Here is a 20,225-nt window from a genome sequence, read left to right as displayed (position 1 = left end):
TTGGTGGAACGTTCTGGAGCCCCACCCCTCCCTGGCCTCTGTAACGAGGAGAACAGCTCCACTGCTGGGCTGGCATTTTAAATGAGGCTATGGGCCACAAGCACACCTCTCACAGCTCTGGGGACCATCTCCCACCCGGACCTGATGGGTCCGTCCCTGCCTCAGTGGGTCTGAGAAGTTCTCCAGGAGATTTCAGTGAACCTCTAGGTTCCTAAGTAATGGGGACCCTCGAGGTTCGTCCCTTCTGGTTCCTGGAGAAGGTGAACGGGAGCATGTCAGCATTTGAATCCCCTTTCCTGCAGCTGAGTGGGGGAAGGGGCGGCAGCCAGAAAGGGAGGCCGGTCGCAGTCGTGCTGTCCACTAACAAAGTCCCTGTGGTCCGAACGTCCAGAGACACTGCTGAGAATGCCCAAGAGAAGGCAATTTAAGAGGTCATTCCTGGTCGTTTGAGGTCGTTTGAGGTCGCCAAGGTCGTTTGAGCGCCCCCTGATGAGCCTGGCTTCCCAATGGGGTGCTGCAGGGGTCCCTGCGCAGAGCCGGGGAGCAGAGGGGAGGCTGCTGGGAGACAAGCAGGTTCAGCTTCCTCAGAGGAAGTGTTCCTGCCACCGGCGCCAGCCCGCACCCACCCGGCCCCGGCCCCGGAGCTCCCCTCTGGGGTTTCCAGGAACTGTCCAGGCCCCGGGCACACAGGGACCTTCCTGTTCCCACTGAGAGGGAAAAGGCCTCCTACTGTCCTGGGGGAGGAAGCCCTGGGGGTCTGGGGATGAGCCCCGGGGGATTCGGGGAACCGTGTGCCCGGGGTGGGGGGTGGACGGGGCTGGCTTGCAGGCCCCCGGCCCCCATATAAGGGCCCGAGCCCGCTGCCCGGCCTTCCTCACTCCCAGGAGCTCAGCGTGTCACAGCCACAGCCATGAAGTGTCTCCAGCTCGCCCTGGGCCTGGCCCTTGTGTGTGGCCTCCAGGCCATCGTCATCCCCCAGACCATGGAGAACCTGGACCTACAGAAGGTGGGAGGACGGCGGGGGCGGGGGGTGAGCCGCAGGCCGGGCAGGGCAGTGGGAACTCAGGGGCGACACGAGCACGAGCGGGACCCTTGAGGTCGGGAAACCCCCACCTGCCTCTCCGTCTTCGGGGCAGCTTGTCCCTTGGTTTCCCAAGATCCAGAATGTTCTAGAGAACTTGTCCGATGTGTATCCTGACCCATCTGGAGAACACAGGGGTGTTATTTCCAGCGTGGAAATCGTGTAGCCCAGTGTCTGGTGGACGGCCCAGGGTCCTCCAGAGCTCACTGACGGCCGCCCCAGTTAGACTGGGCCTCTGCCGGGGTGGGAGGGAGAGCCCTGGGGGGCCGGGCCCCTTCCCACCCCCCATGGCACTCAAGGCCCCGTCCCCAGGTGGCTGGGATGTGGCACTCCATGGCCATGGCGGCCAGCGACATCTCCCTCCTGGACTCCGAGGCCGCCCCCCTGAGAGTGTACGTCCAGGAGCTGAGACCTACCCCCGAGAACAATCTGGAAATCATTCTGCGCAAACGGTGGGTGTGCCCCTGCCCGGGGCTGGGGGCCAGCAGGGAGGAGGGTGAGGGGTAGGCAGGGGGGTAGGCAGGGCAGGGTCCTAATGGGAGCCGGCTCCGTCTGGGTGGTTCCCTGTGGCCTCGTGACCCCACCCCGGGCTCCGGGCCAGCAGGCCGACCACACAGGGTGGACTCAGGTCTGTGGACAGAGAGGCCCGTGTGGAGGCCGCTGGGCAGTCATGGGGCCGGGGCCCTGGGGGCCTGGGCAGGTCCTGCCATGAGCCCTGTCTGCTATGAGGGACCATAGCGAGGACAAGTTCAGGTCACCCCCTAATGCTGTCACCACCTTTCAGGGAAGACAACAGGTGTGTTGAGAAGAAGGTCTTTGCGGAGAAAACTGAGCGTGCAGCCAAGTTCAGCATCAACGGTAAGCGTCCCCAGAGCCGTCCCTGGGAGGCGGCTGTCCTGGTGGTGGGAGGGCGAGGTGGGCACGTGCGCGTGCCCGGCTCTCACACGGGGCGTGCTCTGCCCAAGCTCTGGGCCTCCGGCCTCCAGCCCCTCGGGTGTGGTGTGCAGCCCCCGCTGTGAGAGTTTCCTCCCCCACGACTGACTTCGGAGCGTCTTCTGGCTCACACGGAGCAGGGCTGCCTCCTGCTCGCTCTGGACGGCTGGGACCCACAGCTCCCGCCGAGCTCCTGGACTCCACTGGATGAGGGGATGCAGCGCGCCGTCGGGGTCGGTGGGACAGGACGCAGAGCACCTCCTTCTCTGCATTCTCTGTCACAGATTGCAACGTTCGTGGGGGGTGGGGGGTGAATTATAAAAAACACAAATGGAGAACTTAGTGGTAAAATAGAAATAAAGGAGGCACTGAAATGTCTTGTGGGGATTCCCCCAGCAAATTCTACTTGTTTCTCTACTTAAGAGTTGCTCCAGGCCACCCTGACCCTCCTTCTCCTCTCCAGAACCCATGCCTCTCCAGGGCCTAGGTCTTCTGCTCCCCTCCTCCCTGGCTCTCTCCTCCCCGTGCTGGTCATGCCCCCCGCCCCCGAGCCCTCCTGCTCCTCCCTGCCCCACCGGAAGGCTGGTCTGTGTGCAGCCTCTGCTCTCCCCACCCGGTCCCGCCACACGCCCGCCTCTCGCCCACCACAGGGGCTTTGTGCTCCGCCGCTCCTCTCCCTTTCCTCTCCTGCTGCCTCTGGCCATGCCTGTGCCTGGTGCTGCCTGGGGGAAACTCTGGGTGCCCACCAGCACATGGGAGGGGTGCTCCTGCTGGACAGGACTCCATCTCCACTTTGGCCCTTCTCTTCACCCCCAGATCTGGAGGAGAACGAGGTCTTCGTGTTCGACACGGACTACGACAACTACCTGTTCTTCTGTATGGAGAACACGGGCGCCGCCCAGCTGAGACTGACGTGCCAGTACCTGGGTAGGCACTGGCGATGCATGAGGTCACCCTGAGTGGGACGGTGGCTGAGGACCCCCTGCCGGCACCTTGCGCACCCAGAAAGCGGACAGTGCCGCACTCTATGGGCCAGCGGGCCTGGGGGTGTCCGTTTTTCCCCAGGGGTAGCCAAGTCCACTCACTGCATCAGAAATCGAAAGGGGCCAGGAAGATGGTTGCTGGGTCAAGGGGCTGGGCTTAGTGTTACTGGCTTGGTCAAAAGATTAATACTAATTAGAAGCTTTTGTTGGCGGTGATGTTCTTAATGAAATGCCAGCCAGGAGAAGCCATAGCATAAGGCAGACACACTCCAGGTTTGCCCTAATGAAGCACTTTCTGGGGGCTCAGCTATGCTGGTGAGACCCTGGCCTAGGGGGCTGGGCCCTCTCCTTCTGTCCACACGCCATCCCGGGAGGAAGGGGAGGGGAAAGGGACCCTGGAGCCCAGGGCTGACCTGCCGCCCCCCACAGCCAGGACCCTGAAGGTCGACAACGAGGTCGTGCAGAAATTCGACAGAGCCCTCAAGACCCTGCCCGTGCACATCCGGCTCTTCCTCAGCCCGACGCGGGTGGAAGGTGATCCCCTCCACACCCCACGTCCCTGCTAGCCCCCGCGTGGGGCTCGCTCACCGGGCAGCCGCGAGCGCTGGGCCCCACTGCCTCCCATGGTGGCCCCCCGCTTCCCAGACCGCCCAGGATGGGGGAGTGGGAGGTGCAGAGCCCTTGAGGTGGGGTCCTCCCGCCCCACCCCCTCTGCCGCACCCCACTGGGCCCAGGGCTGTCCTGGCGACTTGTGACCCCCCCGCCCCCGCCACGGCTCTCCCCTCCCCCACCAACAGAGCAGTGCCTCGTCTAAGTGAGCTCCTGCCTGACCTGCCTCCTGCGGTAAAGTACCAGCCCTGCCCCCACGTCCTGGGCACATGCACGGGAGGGGGGCATCCCAGGGGACCCCCAGCTCCCCTCCATTAGGCCCTGGTCCCTCTACAGGAATGGCTAGAACCTGGTGTCCCTCCTGGAGACCGCAGGGGCCAGGCTGGCCATGCCGGCCAAGTGCCCGGCTCTGTCCCAGAAACACTTGGGTCCAAGCATGTGCTCTACTGCGGGACCCCATGCTTTCTTTTGGGGTCCATGCAATTGTTTGAAGAAGGTGGAGGAGAAGAAGGATGGGGAGGGAGTTGGGAATGGCTGGGTGGAAGAGAAAGCTGAGAATGTGAGGGCCAGGGGCCGCATCCTTAAGGATAGACGACATCCCCACCCCTGTCCCCTCCCCCCAACAGCATGCTCTCTGCCTTTGTCTGTCTTAGTGACCTGCAAACCCCATTGCTCGCCTCCCCCACAGGAGAAACCAGACCAGCCCCCCCACCCCACCCCAGAAGGCAGAAGTTTCCTTGTCCTTTCGAAGAAGCCGGCCATCCGGTCCCATCCCCTTCCTCCTTCCTGGGTCCGTGTGCTCGGGCTGGAGCCTGCTCTCTGAGGGTTCCAAATAAAGCCTCAAGATCTCCCTTCCGTGAAGTGTTGTTGGGGGGCCTACGGGGTATGGGCCTGGGGCTCTACTGGCGTTCTTGGGGGGTTCCAGGTGACATCAGCTCCTGGGGGAATTTCCTCTGGTTTCTCATCCACAAAACAAGAGAATCCACTTGTGCAAAATTTGTAAAATATCTAGGAAATACCAGCATCAACGAACTAGGAGGAAAGCTCAAAGCCCTTAATCTTTAAATTAGTTAGCAAAAGGAAACTAAAATAAATGAATCTGTGATCAATTTAGGTTAGAAAAGAAGCATTAAAATAAGGAAAATAAGGTGCCTGTACCCGCAAGGTGAGGGCAGGGGTGAGGCTGGACGGGCTTAGCTCAAAAGCAGCTGGGAAAAACCACAGACACGACATTTCCGGAACGATTAGTGAGCACAGGCGGAGAGAGATGTGATTAAAAGCACCGTAAGGGATCCAGCTGTTTGGCTGTAACCTAAGAGACTTAAAAACTCCCAAATGGAAGATTTCACAGCAAATGTCATCATCCCAAACAAACCCAAGAAGACTAGAGAAAAAGTCGATGGGTCCCCTACCAAGGCAGACGGACGCACAGGCGCAGAGGCCCCGCCCCTGCGCCGCTCACTCCCCAGCCCCGCCACCAGCATCAGGAGGGTGTAGACAGGTCCTTTCGGAACAGGAGTGAGCAGCTCCGGGTCTGGGAGGCAGGCGATGCGTTCACACACCATTACACCCAACAGCCAGCACAGCAGAACGAGGCCACCACGAGAACAGGGTCCCCTGCACTGTCTCAGGTGGTCCCTTCATTCCCGTGGCCATGCGGGAAGTGCCTGCAGGAGGCCGGCACCCAGTACTGTTCCCAGGGAGCACAGCGAGCTCTACCTGCCCGATCGGGGGGCCACAGTGGGGGACAGCGGCCTGGCGACAGTGCACACACCCGCCCACCTCCCACCTTCCCGCCAGGACAGCCACGCAAAAGCCCGTGAGAGGCATAGTCACCCCTGCATTCCGGCAGGGGAGCATCTGTGTGAATCTCAAACGAGTTTCCAACAGACCGTGTTCAGAGAATAAAGGAGGAAGAATGACTTCTCTGTACGTGGTGACGTCGGTCAGCCTCCTTCCTCTAAGTTCTCTCAACTGACGCGGGAGGACGGGCAGGAAGGATGAGCGGACCTGCGCGAGCTGGTCTACACAGGCAGGAAGCCGGGACGCCGGCGCAGAAACTCGTGGGCACAGATTTTCAGGCGACTTTAAGTTTTGAACCAGTTCGAATCTTATATATTTTAGATGTAAACTAACATAAAAAACCGAGGGATGCCTGGTGGGCTCAGTGAAGCGTCTGCCTTCGGCTCGGGTCATGACCCCAAGGTCCTGAGATGGAATCCCACCTCGGGCTCCCTGCTCAGCAGGAAGACTGCTTCTCCCCCTCCTCCTGCCCCTCCCCCACTCGTGCTTTCTCTCTCGTGCTCTCTCTCTCTCTCAAATAAATAAATAGATAAAACCTTAAAAAACGAAAATAAAATAAAAACTAAAAGGCAATAAGCCATAAAACGATGAACACGCAGAAACAAAGAAATCTAACTTCTGCAAAATTGCCCATTTCAGAGAAGAAAATGTCGATTTTTTTTATTTTTATTTTTATTTTTGCCAGTGACAGGCTTTGACACCCCACGGCAATCCAGCCGTCACGAAGCTGGATTTTCCAACATGAGGGGGCATAGACTGGGGAGATCTCGTCGAGATCTCGCTCAGATGCCGCACCCTCTCTGGTCACGCCCCGTTCACTGTGGGGCCTGCACCCCTGAGACACTGCCCCACCTACTCGCACTTCAATCTTTTGCGGACTGTATTCCAGGGAAAAAGAAATCTTAAGGTCAACCTAGTAGTAACATTCGTGTTGGTGACAATATTGGTGTTCTCATCAGTCAGAGTCCAAATCGAAACAGATGGGACTTGAGAAATGGCTTTGAAGGAGGCTCTGTCCCCAGGCAAGGAGGGAGGGGGCTGGGGCTAGTGGTGCCAACCTCTTCCACGCGCAGTCGCAAGAAGGGACAGGGAAGGGTTCACGTTGTCATCAGAATAAACCCAAAGATCAGGGGAGCAAAATAGAGTGATGAGAAATTTGTGTAGGAATTTGGTGGACAATGAAGGTGGGGTTTCGATTCAAAGGAGAAGTAAGTCTCATTTAATTAATAACACATAGGCAGCCTGTAGTAGTGCGTGTCTCACAGCACGAGTGGGGAGTCACTTCTCAGCTTGCGATTTCTGGAAGTTTCCACAGGATTCGTGTTCCTGCTTTCTTAAATGGTGGATAGAATTTAACAGTGAGGCCAATTGCGCTTTGAGATCTTAGCAAGGGAGAGAGAGATTTTCATCCACAAAATCAAGATCTGCAATAGATCTGTGTTGAATCGGGCTATCCATTGCTTCCGTGATAGGCTTTGATAATTTGCATCTTTCCAGGAATTTATGCATTTTGTCCAAGTTATTAGAATTATTTCTATAAAGTCATACAAATTTTCCCTTAATAGGAAGAGGGAGAGAGAGAGAGCGCAAGCACACATGAGTGGGGAGGGGGCAGCGGGAGAGGGAGACTGAGAATCTCAAACTGGGGCTCAGTCTCACAACCCTGAGATCATGACCTGAGCTGAAACCAAGAGATGGACACTTAACCGAATGAGCCACCCAGGCACCCTTTTTAGTTAGTTAGTTTAGTTTTGGTTTTAGCAACCTCTAATATAGTTTTTGTTTCCATAAGATCTGTACTGATGTCGCATTCTTCATTCCTAATAGTGATACATGTCCACTAATCAGGGTTTTCCAGTTTTGTCTGCCTAGAGGTTTATCCATTTTCTTGATCTTTTCAAAGATCAAAACTTTAAAAAAAAAAGATTTTATTTATTTATATGACAGAGAGAGAGCGTACAGTAGATAGAACAGCAGGCAGAGGGAGAGGGAGGAGCAGGCTCTCTGTTCAGCAGGGAACAATTTGGGGCTCCATCCCAGGACCCTGGGATCATGGCCTGAGCTGAAGGCAGATGCTTAACCAACTGAGCCACCCAGGCATCCCACAAAACTGGTTTTGATTTATTCTTTTCTATAGGTTTTCTGTTTTCTATGTCATCGGTTTTTGCTATTACATTATCTCTTTCCTCTTGCTTGCATTAGTTTCAAGTTGTTCTCCTAGCTGCCTAAGCTGCAGGCTTAGATTTTTCAACTGAGCATGTTTATGTGGCCTAATATAAGCATCAGTGGCACAAATTCCCTTCAAAGTGTGCATCCACATATTTTACTATATTTTGTTCTCATTTTTAGTTAATTGAAAATACTTTGAGAAGAATCAAGTCGTATCTTTGTCTATTGAATTCTTGGTGCTTATTGATTTGTAGGAACTCTTTATATATTAAGGAAATTAGATATTATTTGTGCTATCAATTAAAAAATAATTTTCCTCAGTTCATTATTTCTCTTCTTACTTGGCTTGTGGTGTCATTTCAGTGTGTTTCCTTTATGTGGTTAAACTCACCAGTGTTTCCTTTTGTTGCTTCTGACCACTGTTGCAGGGTTTTGATCATCTTGAGAGAGGCCTCTTATATTCTCACATTGAATTCCTGAATTTTCATTGTTTCATTGTTTTCATTGTCCAATCTTTTGCTCCATCAGAAATTCGTTTGTTTTAATTCATGAGTTAGGACTCAAACTGTATTTTCCAAATGTCCACGCTATTCTCCCAAGAGCATTTATTAACTACTGAGTTTCATAGGCTGAGAATCATTCCTGATTCTCATGTGTGTGTAAGTCTGTTCAGAGGCTTTTCATCCATTCTACTGGGCTGTGTGTAGGAACCCCAGTGGTTTGGTTTTGTTTGCTTTATCTTTGAAGCACAGTTGACCCACAATGTTCCATTAGGTTCAGGTGTACAACATAGTGATTCGGGGTCTCTAGATGTTTGTGTGCTCACCGTATGTCCCCATTCTCGCTACTGCGATATCACTATGTTCCCCGGGCTACACCTGTCATCCCCGTGACTTACTCATTCCATAGCTGGAAGCCTGGACCTCCCACTCCCCTTCACCTATCTTGCGTATCCTACCTCCTTTGGCAACCATTAGTTTGTTCTCTGTGTTTATGGGTCTGTCTCTGCTTTTGGTTTGTTTGTTTTGTTTTTTCTAGATTCCACATATGAATGAAATCATATGGTATTTGTCTTTCTCTGCTTGACTTACATCACTTAACATAATACCGTCTAGATCCACCCATGTCGTTGCAAATGGCAAGAGCTCATTCTTTTTCATGGCTGAGTAATATTCCATGATCTATATCACATCTTCTTTATCCATTCATCTATCAATGCCGCTTGGGCTGCATCCGTATCTTGGCTATTGTAAACAATGCTGAAACAAACAGGGATGCGTATATCTTTTTGGATTAGTATTTTCATTTTCTTTGAGTAAATACCAAGCAGTGGAACTACTGGATCATATGACCTTTCTATTTTTAATTACTCCATACTGTTTTCCACAGTGGCTGCACCAGTTTGCATTCCCACCAACAGTGCATGAGGGCTCCTTTCTCTCTGCATCCTCACCAACACTTGTTATTTCCTGTGCTTTTGCTTTTAGCCAATCTCACAGGGGTGAAGTGGTGTCTCGTTGTGCTTTTGATTTTCATTTCCCTGATGATGAGGGATGTTGAACATCTTTTCTTTTACCTGTTGGCCATCTGGATGTCTTCTTTGGCAAGTGTCTATTTGGACCTCTGCCCATTTTTTAATGGGTTTTGTTGTTGTTTTGTTTTGTTTTGTTTTGTTTTGTTTTGTTTTGTTTTGTTTTGCTGTTGAGTTGTTAAGTTCATTTTGGATATCAACTCCTTACCAGGTCTATCATTTGCAAATATCTTCTCCCACTCAAATATCTGCCTTTTTATTTTGTTGATGGTTTTGTTCACTGTGCAGAAGCTTTTTGCTTTGGTGTGGTCCAGAACCCCAATGTTTTAATTATTTTATCTTAACATCTGGTATGGCTAATTCATCCCTATTAGTCTTCTTTAACAGAATTTTGTTAATTATTCTTACTTATTTAAATCTTCAAATATACTTTAGGATCAAATGGTCTGGTGAAAAATATGGCTGATATTTTTATGGACTTGCATTACATTTACGGGTTGACTTGGGGGAGAGCTGACATCTTTATGAAATGTTCCACAATTGTGACATGCATTCCCTTTGTTTGTGTCCTCTGTTGGGTCCTTAAGAGTATAATTCTTATTCACATGGAGTTTGTATAATTTTTGTTAAATTTATTATTAAAAATAATTTTGAATTTTATCAGAGCCTTGATAGTATCACCAGAAATGATCACACAATTTTTCTCTTGTGATCTATTACTATGATGAATTTCATCAATAACTTTACTAATACAAATTATGCTCACAATCTGGAAATTAAGCTCCTATGTATTACCCTCTGAAAGCATTACTGTGCTCTATTTGATAATATTTTAATAATTTTATATTGATATTCAAAACTGAGATCAATCTGTACATTTCTTGACAGGTTTTGGAAACAAAGTCTGAAATTCATAAAAATGATTTGGAAAGTTTCCTTATGTTTTTAGCCTTCAAATTAACTGTCCCTTAAAGATGTGTTAGATTTTTCTTGTAAAAGACTTTTTGAAACTGGTATTTCGGGGGGAAATACCTCCTTAATAACTTATTTTTCCTTTTTCTAGTTTTTTCCAGGAAATTAGTCAATTAATACTCTATAGCTCTCTCACTGTCAGGATGGGTAACATATTTTTCTAGAAACTCCCTATATTTATCCAACTTTTTATTTATTCCATAAGGTAAAGTAAACATTTCCCTCCTAATGGTTCTTTACTTTCTTCTCCTTTTATGGTCATTTTCCCAATAGCATTTATTACTTGATGTATACTCTCTTTTTCCCTTTATCCTTGATTAGGGCACTGAAGTTTTCGTATTTTACTGGTATTTCTCAAGAACCATCACTTGACCAAATATACCATTTTTCTATTTTCTGATTCAGTAATTTCTGCTTTTATATTTGCAGTTTCTTCCTTATCCTTTCTTATGGTTATGTTGTTCCCCCCCTAACATTTGAGTGGTATCGCTAATTAACTCATTTTCATTCTTTTTATTTATTAAAATTATCTTTAGGACACCAGATTTTCCTGAGAACTGCTTTACTTGGGTCTCTCAGAATCTGAGGCACTATGTGCTCATTTTTATTTTCTAAATAATCTGCAATTTTCTCTTTCATTCAAATGTTGCCCCGCAATCTCCATATTCTTGAGGTAAAAAGAACCATAGACTGGTCTAGCTCATAAAGAGGGTAAAACCCAACTTTGATCATCCTAAAACATGAGTTGAAGTGTCAGCAAGTGTCTGTCCTGGTTTGTCCTCTGGATCAGGTGTTTCTGGGTTGGAGAAAGCCTGAGGAATAACAGGGCCAAGTTCAGGATTCTGAGTCCAAATTTTCCTTGTAAATATTTATCAGCACAACCTTAGTACCCTAATTACCACTTGCAGCCCTAACACTGAATGGTGTTCACCTCTTTCCTGTCCCACTCAGTTAATTATCAGATCCAGCTGTCACTTAGGTTATTGGGAAGTCCCAGATGGAGCCAAGAATGGAGCCTGTGAGACACAAAGGTCCATTGTGAGCAAGGGCCCCAGGACCCTACAGAGTCTGGCAGGTGCTGGGCTCACCCTGGGTTCAGGAAGGTGGCCCAACACCAGGTCAAGGAGGGCCCTGGGAGCTGGATGTGACGTTTTCTGTTCCAGAACCGGCTTCTGGCTGACTTCAACAGCTCTGGACACGAGGCCAGCCTTGGTTACTAACTTTGTGAGTATAGGTCAGGGACTTGGCACATTCTATCTCATTCTTGACATCTGCACAGGAAGCTGATTGGGAGGGGTCAAAAGTGACAATGGACATGAAAGCACCTTGGAAAGTTGCAGAGCTTGAATGAGAAATTAAATGGCCTATGAGTTAAGGAAGCCATTCATCTATCCATCCATCTAGCCAACCATCCATCCAACCATCTACTATCCACCATCCAGCCAGCCAGCCAGCCATCTATCCATCCATCATCCACCATCCCTTATTCCTTTTCTCAAACACCATTTGTGGTTCTGTGTGCCCTGTTTTTACAGTCTTTGCTATCTCAACACTGCCTCAATAGAGCCCCTTGGACAGTCAACTCTGAGATAAAGTCTGCAGAGATTTACTATGTGGAATATGGGTAACTTTCAAAATGCAAAACCAGCTGTTGCTGCTACACAAACATGGATCAAATGGCATTATTGGTGCTGTCGCAGATGCCTGTGTCAAGCAAGGCTGGCAGGTACAGCTGGTAAGAAGCAACGAGCCCTTCTTAGGTTCAGAAACCGTATTATGCACATTGACAGCAAGAGCAAGATAAGCAAGGGTGCCAACCCCCATGTCCCCTGTCTTACGGGATGACGGCAGGTCCAGAAGGATCTCGATATGGTGATGCAACCACGGTGGTGGGGCGTCCTGTTGTTGAGAAGCCCCTTCCCGACAAAGCTGAGTAGCTTTTCCCTGGGAGGCAGAAACCTCAGACTGCATCGGAACTCAGCAGGAGAAGAACTCTCCTGTGGCAGCCTCCTAGGAAGGTGTGGGGCAAGTGGGAAATGATCTCAGAGCAGCCTCTCCCAGGCTTCCCCTGGTCTATGTTCCAGAAGGATCACAGGGCATCTGTCAAGGCTCCTGTTCAGTAGGGTGTAAATCTCCACCCGCCTATGGGGTGCGTGCAAGGCAGCGAGCGTGCTGCAGGGAAGCCCGGCCGTGACGGTATGGGCCCCCAATACGTGGGACCTTCAGGAATGCCCTTCTCAGAAAGCAGTCCCCAAGCCTTGCCTTGCACAGGGAGGGTGGGTTTGGCAGCTAGCGTGCGGCGGAAAGGCATTCAGCAGGAAGATTGTCACTCTGCTGTGCTCAGAGGCATGGGGGTGGGGGTACCAGGGTGGGCTCCCGAGCTGCAGGTATGGGCTTGGGGCAAAATTCAAAGGTGAGGCAAGGAATGCAGGAGTGTAGGCCCTAGACGGGGGGCTAGGGAGTCAACATCTATAAGTCTCGGGAGCCGGAGATCCCCGGACAACCCCACCGACTGTGAGCCCTGCTGGGGAAGCTTTAACCCACTTGAATCCGAATCAGAGGTGGAGAGAGTCAGCCAGTAAACAGACCTTCTCAATCCCCAAACCCAGAAGTTCTGCCCTCAGGTCTTGAAGGAAGGCCAGATACACACCGTCCTGTGATCCTGTTGTGCGTTCGGCCCAGAACGCTTCCCAGCACAGGGGGTGCCCACCTCTGCTCGTCGGTGTTTCAGGATCAGCAACACGGTCCACTGGTACGCAAGGCTTTTCCCTCCGTGGTGCCTGGAGCGAGACGAGGGCAGGGAACTGGCCCTGAGAGCAGAGCAGAGGACGGGGACAATTTACAGGTGAGACGCGAAGGTCAGTTGGAGGAGGATGGAAAATTCGGGGATGACTCCCAGGCCCCCCGCGGAGACGTGGGGAGAGTCAGGTCTCTGGGAACAGAGCCAGGTCAGAGGTGCTCTGGTGGGAGCTGGGGGATGTCCAGGCACGGGTGCCCACTAGGGTGCTGACCTAGGATTCAGGAGACTCACAACCAAGATGAAAGCTAGAGGTCAAGCAGCCCAGACTCTTGGGAGCGGGTGAGACCCCCCAGCAGCTGAGCACGAAGGGCGAGCACTCTGGGCGTGGGGAGTGAAGGGGGCTGGAGAAGGAAAACAGCCCCAGTGGCAAGGGACCCCAGGGTCGGGAGAGGTGTCCCCACAGGAGCCAGGACTGGTCAGCAGGCCGCCCTGGTGGAGAGGCCACCAGGGGACGACACCGGAGACCACCTGTGCAACCGCGGGGCCGAAACCAGACTGCGTGGCGGAGAGGGTGGGGGGCAGGGCGCCATCGCCACCCAGACCCTGGGCCGAGCAGCCTGGGGCAGAGAGAGCCAGCGAGGGGGAGGGTGGGCGGACAGGAGGGGGCGGGTCACGTTCTTTGTTGTTCTAGGGAACGTTTCGCCCCTCGTCGTGACAGCGGTCTCCCTTTGTGGGGAGGCTGTGGAACAGGCTCCAAGACAGACACACAGAGCGCTCCGTTGATGACGGGCCGGCACCACTGCCCGGCGAGCTCCTGTGGCCATCGTGAAAGGTGGGCAGGAGGGAAGCGGGCCCCACTCCAGGCTGGCCCAGAGCTGGGGACAAACGGGAGACCGGCGGAGTGGGGAGCGGCAGAAAGCCGGCCCCTGAGAGCAGGCTGAGCCTCCATCTGTGCTGGGCACGAGGGGCCGCTCTGGTCCTGTGTCCCCACAGAGGCGCGAGCCTGGGGGTGGCCACGGGGACAACCTTCAGCCACCTGGGACCAGTTTGCGCAGCTGGACAGCATCGGCTGCCTCACGCCCATCACGGCAGCTCGGAGCCCCAGGTGGACACTATCCAGAGCTCCCCCCTCGCACCTGTGCGGGGTCTGCCACGGGGGGGGGGGGGTCCCCAGAAGTGTGAGGTCTCCCGCAGAGGAGGCCCTAGAGGTGTGGGGTCCACTGCAGGGGGTACCCAGCCGTGCCAGGCAAGCTCACCCGCAGGCAGAGCGGCCATCGTCCCGCCTGCTCTGTGAGGCGGGACAGAGAGTCCGGTGTGGGTTCTGTCGCGGCCTGTGTCCCTCGGAGACGCCGTTTCCCCCACTGGGCTCGTGTATTTGAACAGAGTGTGGAAGGAATCCCTCCTTTTCCGTGTTTTCACTTGGCAAGGGCAATGCATGGGGGTAATGGAAAACCACATTCTTGTCAAAAATTTGTGACTTTTAGAAATCTATGGAATTCGGGGCACCTGGAGGGCCAGTGAAATGTCTGCCTTCGGCTCCCGTCATGATCTCAGGGTCCTGGGATCGAGCCCCACATCGGGCTCCCTGCTCAGTGGGGAGGCTGCTTCTCCCTCTCCCTCTGCTGCTCTGCCTACTCGTACTACTCTCTCTGTCAAATAAATAAATAAAATCTTTGGGGGGAAAAAAAGAAAAGAGAGAAAGAAATTCATGGAATTCTCAGAGCAAGACATAAGGTCTGCAAATGCCTACGTCCACCCAGGCCCCGGTCACCATTCTCTGCCGGGACTGTCACACCTCACCTCCCCAAGCCCTCCATCCCCTCGTCGGGGTCCCCGGCATCCCCAGCACCTGGGCCTATGGGACTGTCTAACACTACTGGACGTGAGAACCCTCGTTGTCCCTTCTGGCTGAGGAGCTCCCGAACTGGGCCGGAAGCAGAAACGGCTTTGTAACCAGGGGCTCATAAAATGTCACCAGACCAACCGGCAGGTGGGTCATAGAGGACAGCAAGTTGACCAACGCAGAGTTCGTGAGCCCCGATGAAGTCATAAGGAGGAAACTAACCAGAAGGGGTCCTCGCCAGTCAGCCCCACACCAGCGGGGTTTTTTCTCTTCTTTTCTTCCCTGAATCATGTAATTACTCCTTCCCTCGCTCTCATCAACACTCCTTGCTCTCCCTTCTGGTCCCCCCGGAGCCTGTGTTCCCTGAGTTGCCATCCAAGACCCCAAAATAAAGGCCTGTGTTTTTTTTTTTTTTAAGATTTTATTTATTTATTTGACAGAGATCACAGGTAGACAGACAGGCAGGCAGAGAGAGAGGAGGAAGCAGGCTCCCCGCTGAGCAGAGAGCCCGATGCGGGGCTGGATCCCAGGACTCTGGGATCATGACCTGAGCCGAAAGCAGAGCCTTTAACCCACTGAGCCACCCAGCCGCCCCAAAGGCCTGTGTTTTTAACAGTTTGGGTTCCTGATTGACAGGCTCACTGCTAAGTCCCAGGTCCCCTGGTCCCCCTTCCTGCCCACTGTGTCCCCACATCTGCCTCCCTCTCTGGAGCCAGTCAGCTTGCCAGCCATGTGCTCGTCCGCCTGGGCCCAGGGGCCTGCTCTCTGCCTTCCCGCCGCTGCTGCCGCCCTGCCCCTGCCCCCAGACCTGCGAGCAAGGGAAGGAAGCTGGTTCCCGTGCTTTGGGGCATCTTGAACCTGCTGAGGGTGGCTCTGGGCAGGAGCGCGAGGGCTGTGGGTGTCCCGCCGGAGTCCTCTGGACACTGCATGCGAAACATCTGAGAGCCAGCCTTTGCCCCGAGACGATGACCTGTGGGCCCAGGCGGCCGTGCAGGAGCAAGGAGGGGTCCCCATGGGGCACAGCAGACTGCATAGCCACGTCCAGCCCCAGGCGAGCATGCTCAGGACAGCTGTGTGAACTGGGTGACCGCGGGAAGGGACCAGGAGGGTGACAAACTGTGCCCCCTTGTGCAGGACAGATGGCCACCCACAGGCACGTCGTCCACAGACCCTGGGGCTGGCATGGGGCTCTCCCACCCTCCGGGGCACAGCTGTCCTCGGTGCTGATTCTGACCTGCTGTTGCCCAAGTTCGTGACCCAGGAAGTGTTCCTATCGCTGGCACCAGCCTGCACCCACCCGGCCCCGGAGCCTCCCCTCTGGGGCTGCCAGGAACTGTCCAGGCCCGGACACACAGGGACCTTCCTGTTCCCACTGAGAGGGAAAAGGCCTCCTATTGTCCTGGGGGAGGAAGCCCTGGGGGTCTGGGGATGAGCCCCGGGGGATTCGGGGAACCGCGTGCCCGGGGGGCCTGGACGGGGCTGGCTTGCAGGCCCCCGGCCCCCATATAAGGGCCCGAGCCCGCTGCCCGGCCTTCCTCACTCCCAGGAGCTCAGCGTGTCACAGCCACAGCCATGAAGTGTCTCCAGCTCGCCCTGGGCCTGGCCCTTGTGTGTGGCCTCCAGGCCATCGTCATCCCCCAGACCATGAGGAACCTGGATATAAGAAAGGTAGGGGCATGTGGGGTGGGTGCTGGGGGCCAGGGCTGGGGCCGGGGTGACTGACGGAGGGCAGGAGGGCAGGAGGGCCCGGCTGCAGATATCCAAGGGCAGACACTGAGGCATAGAGCTCGGGCACATCTCTGTCCGCCCGAATGCTGGCTCCAGCCACCTTACCTCCCTGTCCCCCTCTCGCCCCCGGAGTGGAGTCATGTAAGACGGGGCCACGCTCTGAGTGGGAGCTTACTCAGGACAGAGCCGGGGTGGAGACGGTGGGCGTTACGAACATGCATGAGACCCACATGGGCTTCGGCATGGGGCAGGGACCCTCAGATGTGGCACGTCCTAGCGCACTTGCAGGGCTGCCTGGGAAATGCGTGCAGGAGACCACCCAGTAGGCGGGGGTGGGACGGAGAGCCCTGGAGGGGCCGTGCCCCTTCCCACCCCCCATGGCACTCAAGGCCCCGTCTCCAGGTGGCTGGGATGTGGCACTCCATGGCTATGGCGGCCAGCGACATCTCCCTCCTGGACTCCGAGGCCGCCCCCCTGAGAGTGTACGTCCAGGAGCTGAGACCCACCCCCGAGAACAACCTAGAAATCATTCTGCGCAAACGGTGGGTGTGACCCCGCCCTGGGTTGGGGGGTAGCAAGGGCCTGGCTCCTGGTGGGGCAGGGGTCAGGAAGGGAGGCGTGGAGGGGGGTGGGAGGGCAGGGTCCTGATGGGAGCCGGCTCCGTCGGGGTGGTTCCCGGTGCCCTGGGGACCCCCCCGGGCTCTGGGCCAGCAGGCCGACTACACAAGGTGGCCCCAGGTCCACGGGCAGAGCGGGGGCCGGTGCTCGAGGAACGGAGTGTCCCCATGACAAGGTCCCTAGAAGTGCTATAACCCAGCCCCTCCCAGACAGGGTCAGTTTTCTGACACGGGCTCTCGGCCACCAGCAGGTGTCCCGGCCGGCTTGGTCTGCCCCATTGCCGACTTGGCCAAGTCACCTGATCAGGGCCACGATGCTGCTCACATTTGGCCACACCCTCGTGACACTGCCCACAGCCGGCCCGGGGCCAGATGAGGCTGGGCTTGCGCAGGGCTTGTGGATGCTTCCTGGAGCCACTCCTGTCCCCACACTGGGGTTCACGGATGACCCCCCACACTCTTTGGCTTTTCAGGGAAAACCGCGCCTGTGTTGAGAGGAACATCATGGCGCAGAAGACTGAGGACCCCGCCGTGTTCATGGTCGACGGTAAGTGCACTGACTCTGCACCTGAGGGCCCCCCATGCCCCCAGGCATCTCCCCTCAGGCAGCTCTGGACAAGCAGTGCCCCCTCCCACGCTGGGCACTGGGGGCTCACTCGGAAGCCCCACATCCCAGCAGCAGGAAGGAGTCAGGACCTGCTTCTCCTGTGCCTACGCCACGAAGGCCACGAAGGGCACTCCCGGGGGGAATGAGGCCTGGGGACCCCACTCCGTCCGGGGCTCAGCCTCCTCCTGGCCCCTGCGCTCCCTGCTGGGCGTGGGAAGACAGCAGAGCCGCATCTGGCTCGTTGTGACATCTATACGGCCATGCAGGTGGAGGTCTGTGTGGGGACACGGCTGAGGGCGGGTATGAGGGGACCTCCCTGCTCAGGGACCCGGAGCCTATGGCTCCTTGGACGTGTCCCCCTAAGCCAGACCTCTGGCTAAACACACTGTGCATTTGCCTCTCGGTCCTGGAACCTCCTTCAGGAACATTCTGGACCTCAACAGCCTCAGTCCCACCTTTCCATACCACACTCTCCCCTGGGTCCAGCAGCCCCCCGCCCCACCCTCAGCCTCCTCTGGGACAGACCCCGGGCCCTCCCCATGGCTGCCAGCCCTCCCCTGCCACCACAGCCCACCTGCCCTCTCCCGAGTCTGTGGGGCTCTCTGAAGCAGCTGTGGAAATGAACGGCAGGGGAAGGCGAGGCCTGGGAAGGAGGGGGCGGGCCCTCGGCTTTGGGGAAGTGGCCGTGCCGGTGCGGGAGGTCCCAGGGGCACACAGACAGATTTCGGGCCTCTGTTCCGGCCTCTGTTCCAGACCAAGGGGAAAGAAGGATTTCCGTGCTGGACACAGACAACACCCACTACCTGTTCTTCTGCATGGAGGCGCCCACGCCCCACGCTGGGAACGGCATCATGTGCCAGTACCTGGGTGCGTATCGGAGCCCTGCAGGGGCTGGGGAGGGGGGTTCGAGAGGGGGAGGGGCCGCCCCAGCCCCCAGGGCTCCCGTCAGCACCGGTGTGGGGGACTCAGGGACAAGCGACAGGCCGAGCGGGTGACTGAGGATATGTTCACAAGCGGAGGGGCTGCACAGGACAGTGGGTAGAACGGGTCAGTAAGAATCCGAAACCAGTCTGGAAGGAGATTTTTAGTGGTCTCAGAACTGTTCCGACATGAACGCAACTCTGGAGGGCGACACTCGGACTCACCCACGGAAGCTCAGTACCAGCCTTGCTGCTGTCCTTGGGTGTCTCCCCGGACCCCGAGGGGCCCACGGCGCGGGGGCAGCAGAGGTTCCCGGGTCTGTAAGTCCGTAGCTGCTGGTGCGGGAGCCCCGGCAGCCCGGGGCCGGGAGCCCTCTGTTCCCAGTGCCGTCCCAGGAGGAAGGGGAGGGGACAGGGACCCTGCAGGCGGGTGGGCTAAGCCCCGGATGCCACCCTGGAAGCTGACCGCAGGACGCTTCCCAGGATGTCCTTCCTGCAGTCACTCCCTGGCCGGGGCCCCCACAGCTCCCCGAGGTCGTCAAAGACCCGCGGCCCAGGGACTGACCCGCCGCCCTCCACAGCCAGGACCCTGAAGGTCGACAACGAGGTCATGGAGAAATTCAACAGAGCCCTCCAGACCCTGCCCGTGCCCATGCGGATCATCCTGGACCTGAGCCAGGGGAAGGGTGAGCTCTGGCCTGTAGCAGGCCGTCCTCCACCAGCTGTCCCAGCTCAGGGTCCCCGTCAGGGGTTCCAGAGACGTCAGGACAACATCTTCCTTCCCTGTGGCCCTCATTCCCCGGGATCGGGGGATGAGAGGTGCAGAGCCCCCGAGGCAGGGTCCTCCCGCCCCACCCCCTCTGCCACACCCCTCTGGGCCCAGGGCTGTCCTGGCAACTTGTGACCCCCCCCCCCACAACTCTCCCCTCCCCCACCAACAGAGCAGTGCCGCGTCTAGGTGAGTTCCTGCCTGACCTGCCTCCTGCGGTAAAGTACCAGCTCTGCCCCCACGTCCTGGGCACACGCACGGGTGGGGGGCATCCCAGGGGATGCCTAGTTCCCCTCTATCAGGCCCTGGTCCCTCTGCGGGAATGGCTGGAACCTGGCATCCCTCCTGGTGACCGCAGGGGCCAGGCTGGCCACGGACACCCTCTCTCCCGTGGCCTTCCTGGGATGTCCTCCCCATGTCCCAGTCAAGCTCTCGCACAGATGTCCCCGTGGCCTCTTCTGGGCAAGGGTGTGGGGGCTGGTGTGGGCTGCCCACCACTCAGCCTGAGGTGGAGAGGCTGTCCCTCATCCCCAGGCTGGGAGGGCCTGGCGAGGGCCCAGCAGGCTCCCCAGGAGTCACAGGGGAGCCCGCGTCCATTTCAGGTCCCAGAGATGACATCGCCCCCTTCCTGCCCCATCAGAGGAATCAGGAGGGACCGAGCCCACCCGGGGCTCCCAGACCTGCTCCTCCTCAGGCCGCGGGGTCCTCGGGGCCCCTGCTCTGAGCCTCTCCTCCTCCAGCAATAAAGGAATCAAGCAGCCAGCAGTCTGCCTGGGTCTTTCTTGGTCGTCGGGTGCGGGATGCACAGCTTGGGGAGTGGGGTGGGGGCGGGGTGGTGTCAGCGTGGGTCCCAACAGGGCCCCTTATCATCCCTGCCCCAGCATAAGGAGTGTTGGACACAGTCTCCCGTTACTGTGCAT

The 20,225-nt window shown here is 55.8% G+C and overlaps 2 protein-coding genes across 5 annotated transcripts in view; both read left to right on the top strand.

Annotated features, from left to right (window-relative positions):
* The first annotated feature begins 830 nt into the window (after nucleotides 1–830).
* LOC125082928 (beta-lactoglobulin-2-like) overlaps nucleotides 831–20,225 on the top strand; it is a 28,391-nt gene continuing 8,996 nt past the window's right edge. The window contains exons 1-7 of one of the 4 annotated variants that reach the window (XM_047698857.1): nucleotides 831–1,006; nucleotides 1,394–1,533; nucleotides 1,866–1,939; nucleotides 2,831–2,941; nucleotides 3,427–3,531; nucleotides 3,795–3,811; nucleotides 4,295–4,438. In XM_047698857.1, the coding sequence (XP_047554813.1) occupies nucleotides 911–1,006; nucleotides 1,394–1,533; nucleotides 1,866–1,939; nucleotides 2,831–2,941; nucleotides 3,427–3,531; nucleotides 3,795–3,811 (543 nt within the window). In that variant the 5' untranslated portion in view covers nucleotides 831–910 and the 3' untranslated portion in view covers nucleotides 4,295–4,438. Of the gene's footprint in view, nucleotides 1,007–1,393; nucleotides 1,534–1,865; nucleotides 1,940–2,830; nucleotides 2,942–3,426; nucleotides 3,532–3,794; nucleotides 3,841–4,259; nucleotides 4,439–20,225 lie in introns of those variants that run through there. The other 3 variants (XM_047698855.1, XM_047698858.1, XM_047698856.1) reach the window with 3 other exon arrangements.
* On the top strand, nucleotides 16,095–20,065 carry LOC125082934 (beta-lactoglobulin-2-like). Its single transcript, XM_047698868.1, has 6 exons — nucleotides 16,095–16,332; nucleotides 16,795–16,934; nucleotides 17,483–17,556; nucleotides 18,370–18,483; nucleotides 19,118–19,222; nucleotides 19,908–20,065. Exons 1-6 carry the CDS (start codon nucleotides 16,237–16,239, stop codon nucleotides 20,027–20,029), a joined length of 651 nt encoding a protein of 216 aa, XP_047554824.1. The 5' UTR covers nucleotides 16,095–16,236; the 3' UTR covers nucleotides 20,030–20,065.

This window comes from Lutra lutra, chromosome 13 (assembly GCF_902655055.1).
Source record: "Lutra lutra chromosome 13, mLutLut1.2, whole genome shotgun sequence".
NCBI classification, from domain to species: Eukaryota; Metazoa; Chordata; class Mammalia; order Carnivora; family Mustelidae; genus Lutra; species Lutra lutra.
The sequence above is the reverse complement of the archived record's forward strand: the minus strand, read 5'-3'. Positions and strand labels throughout refer to the sequence as shown.

Bases quoted from the DNA above. Each gene is read 5' to 3' on its own strand.
- LOC125082934 (XM_047698868.1), top strand. From the start codon at position 16,237: ATGAAGTGTCTCCAGCTCGCCCTGGGCCTGGCCCTTGTGTGTGGCCTC. The intron at 16,935-17,482 runs GTGGGTGTGACC...TTGGCTTTTCAG, and splicing joins GAAATCATTCTGCGCAAACG to GGAAAACCGCGCCTGTGTTG. The intron at 17,557-18,369 runs GTAAGTGCACTG...CCTCTGTTCCAG, and splicing joins CGCCGTGTTCATGGTCGACG to ACCAAGGGGAAAGAAGGATT.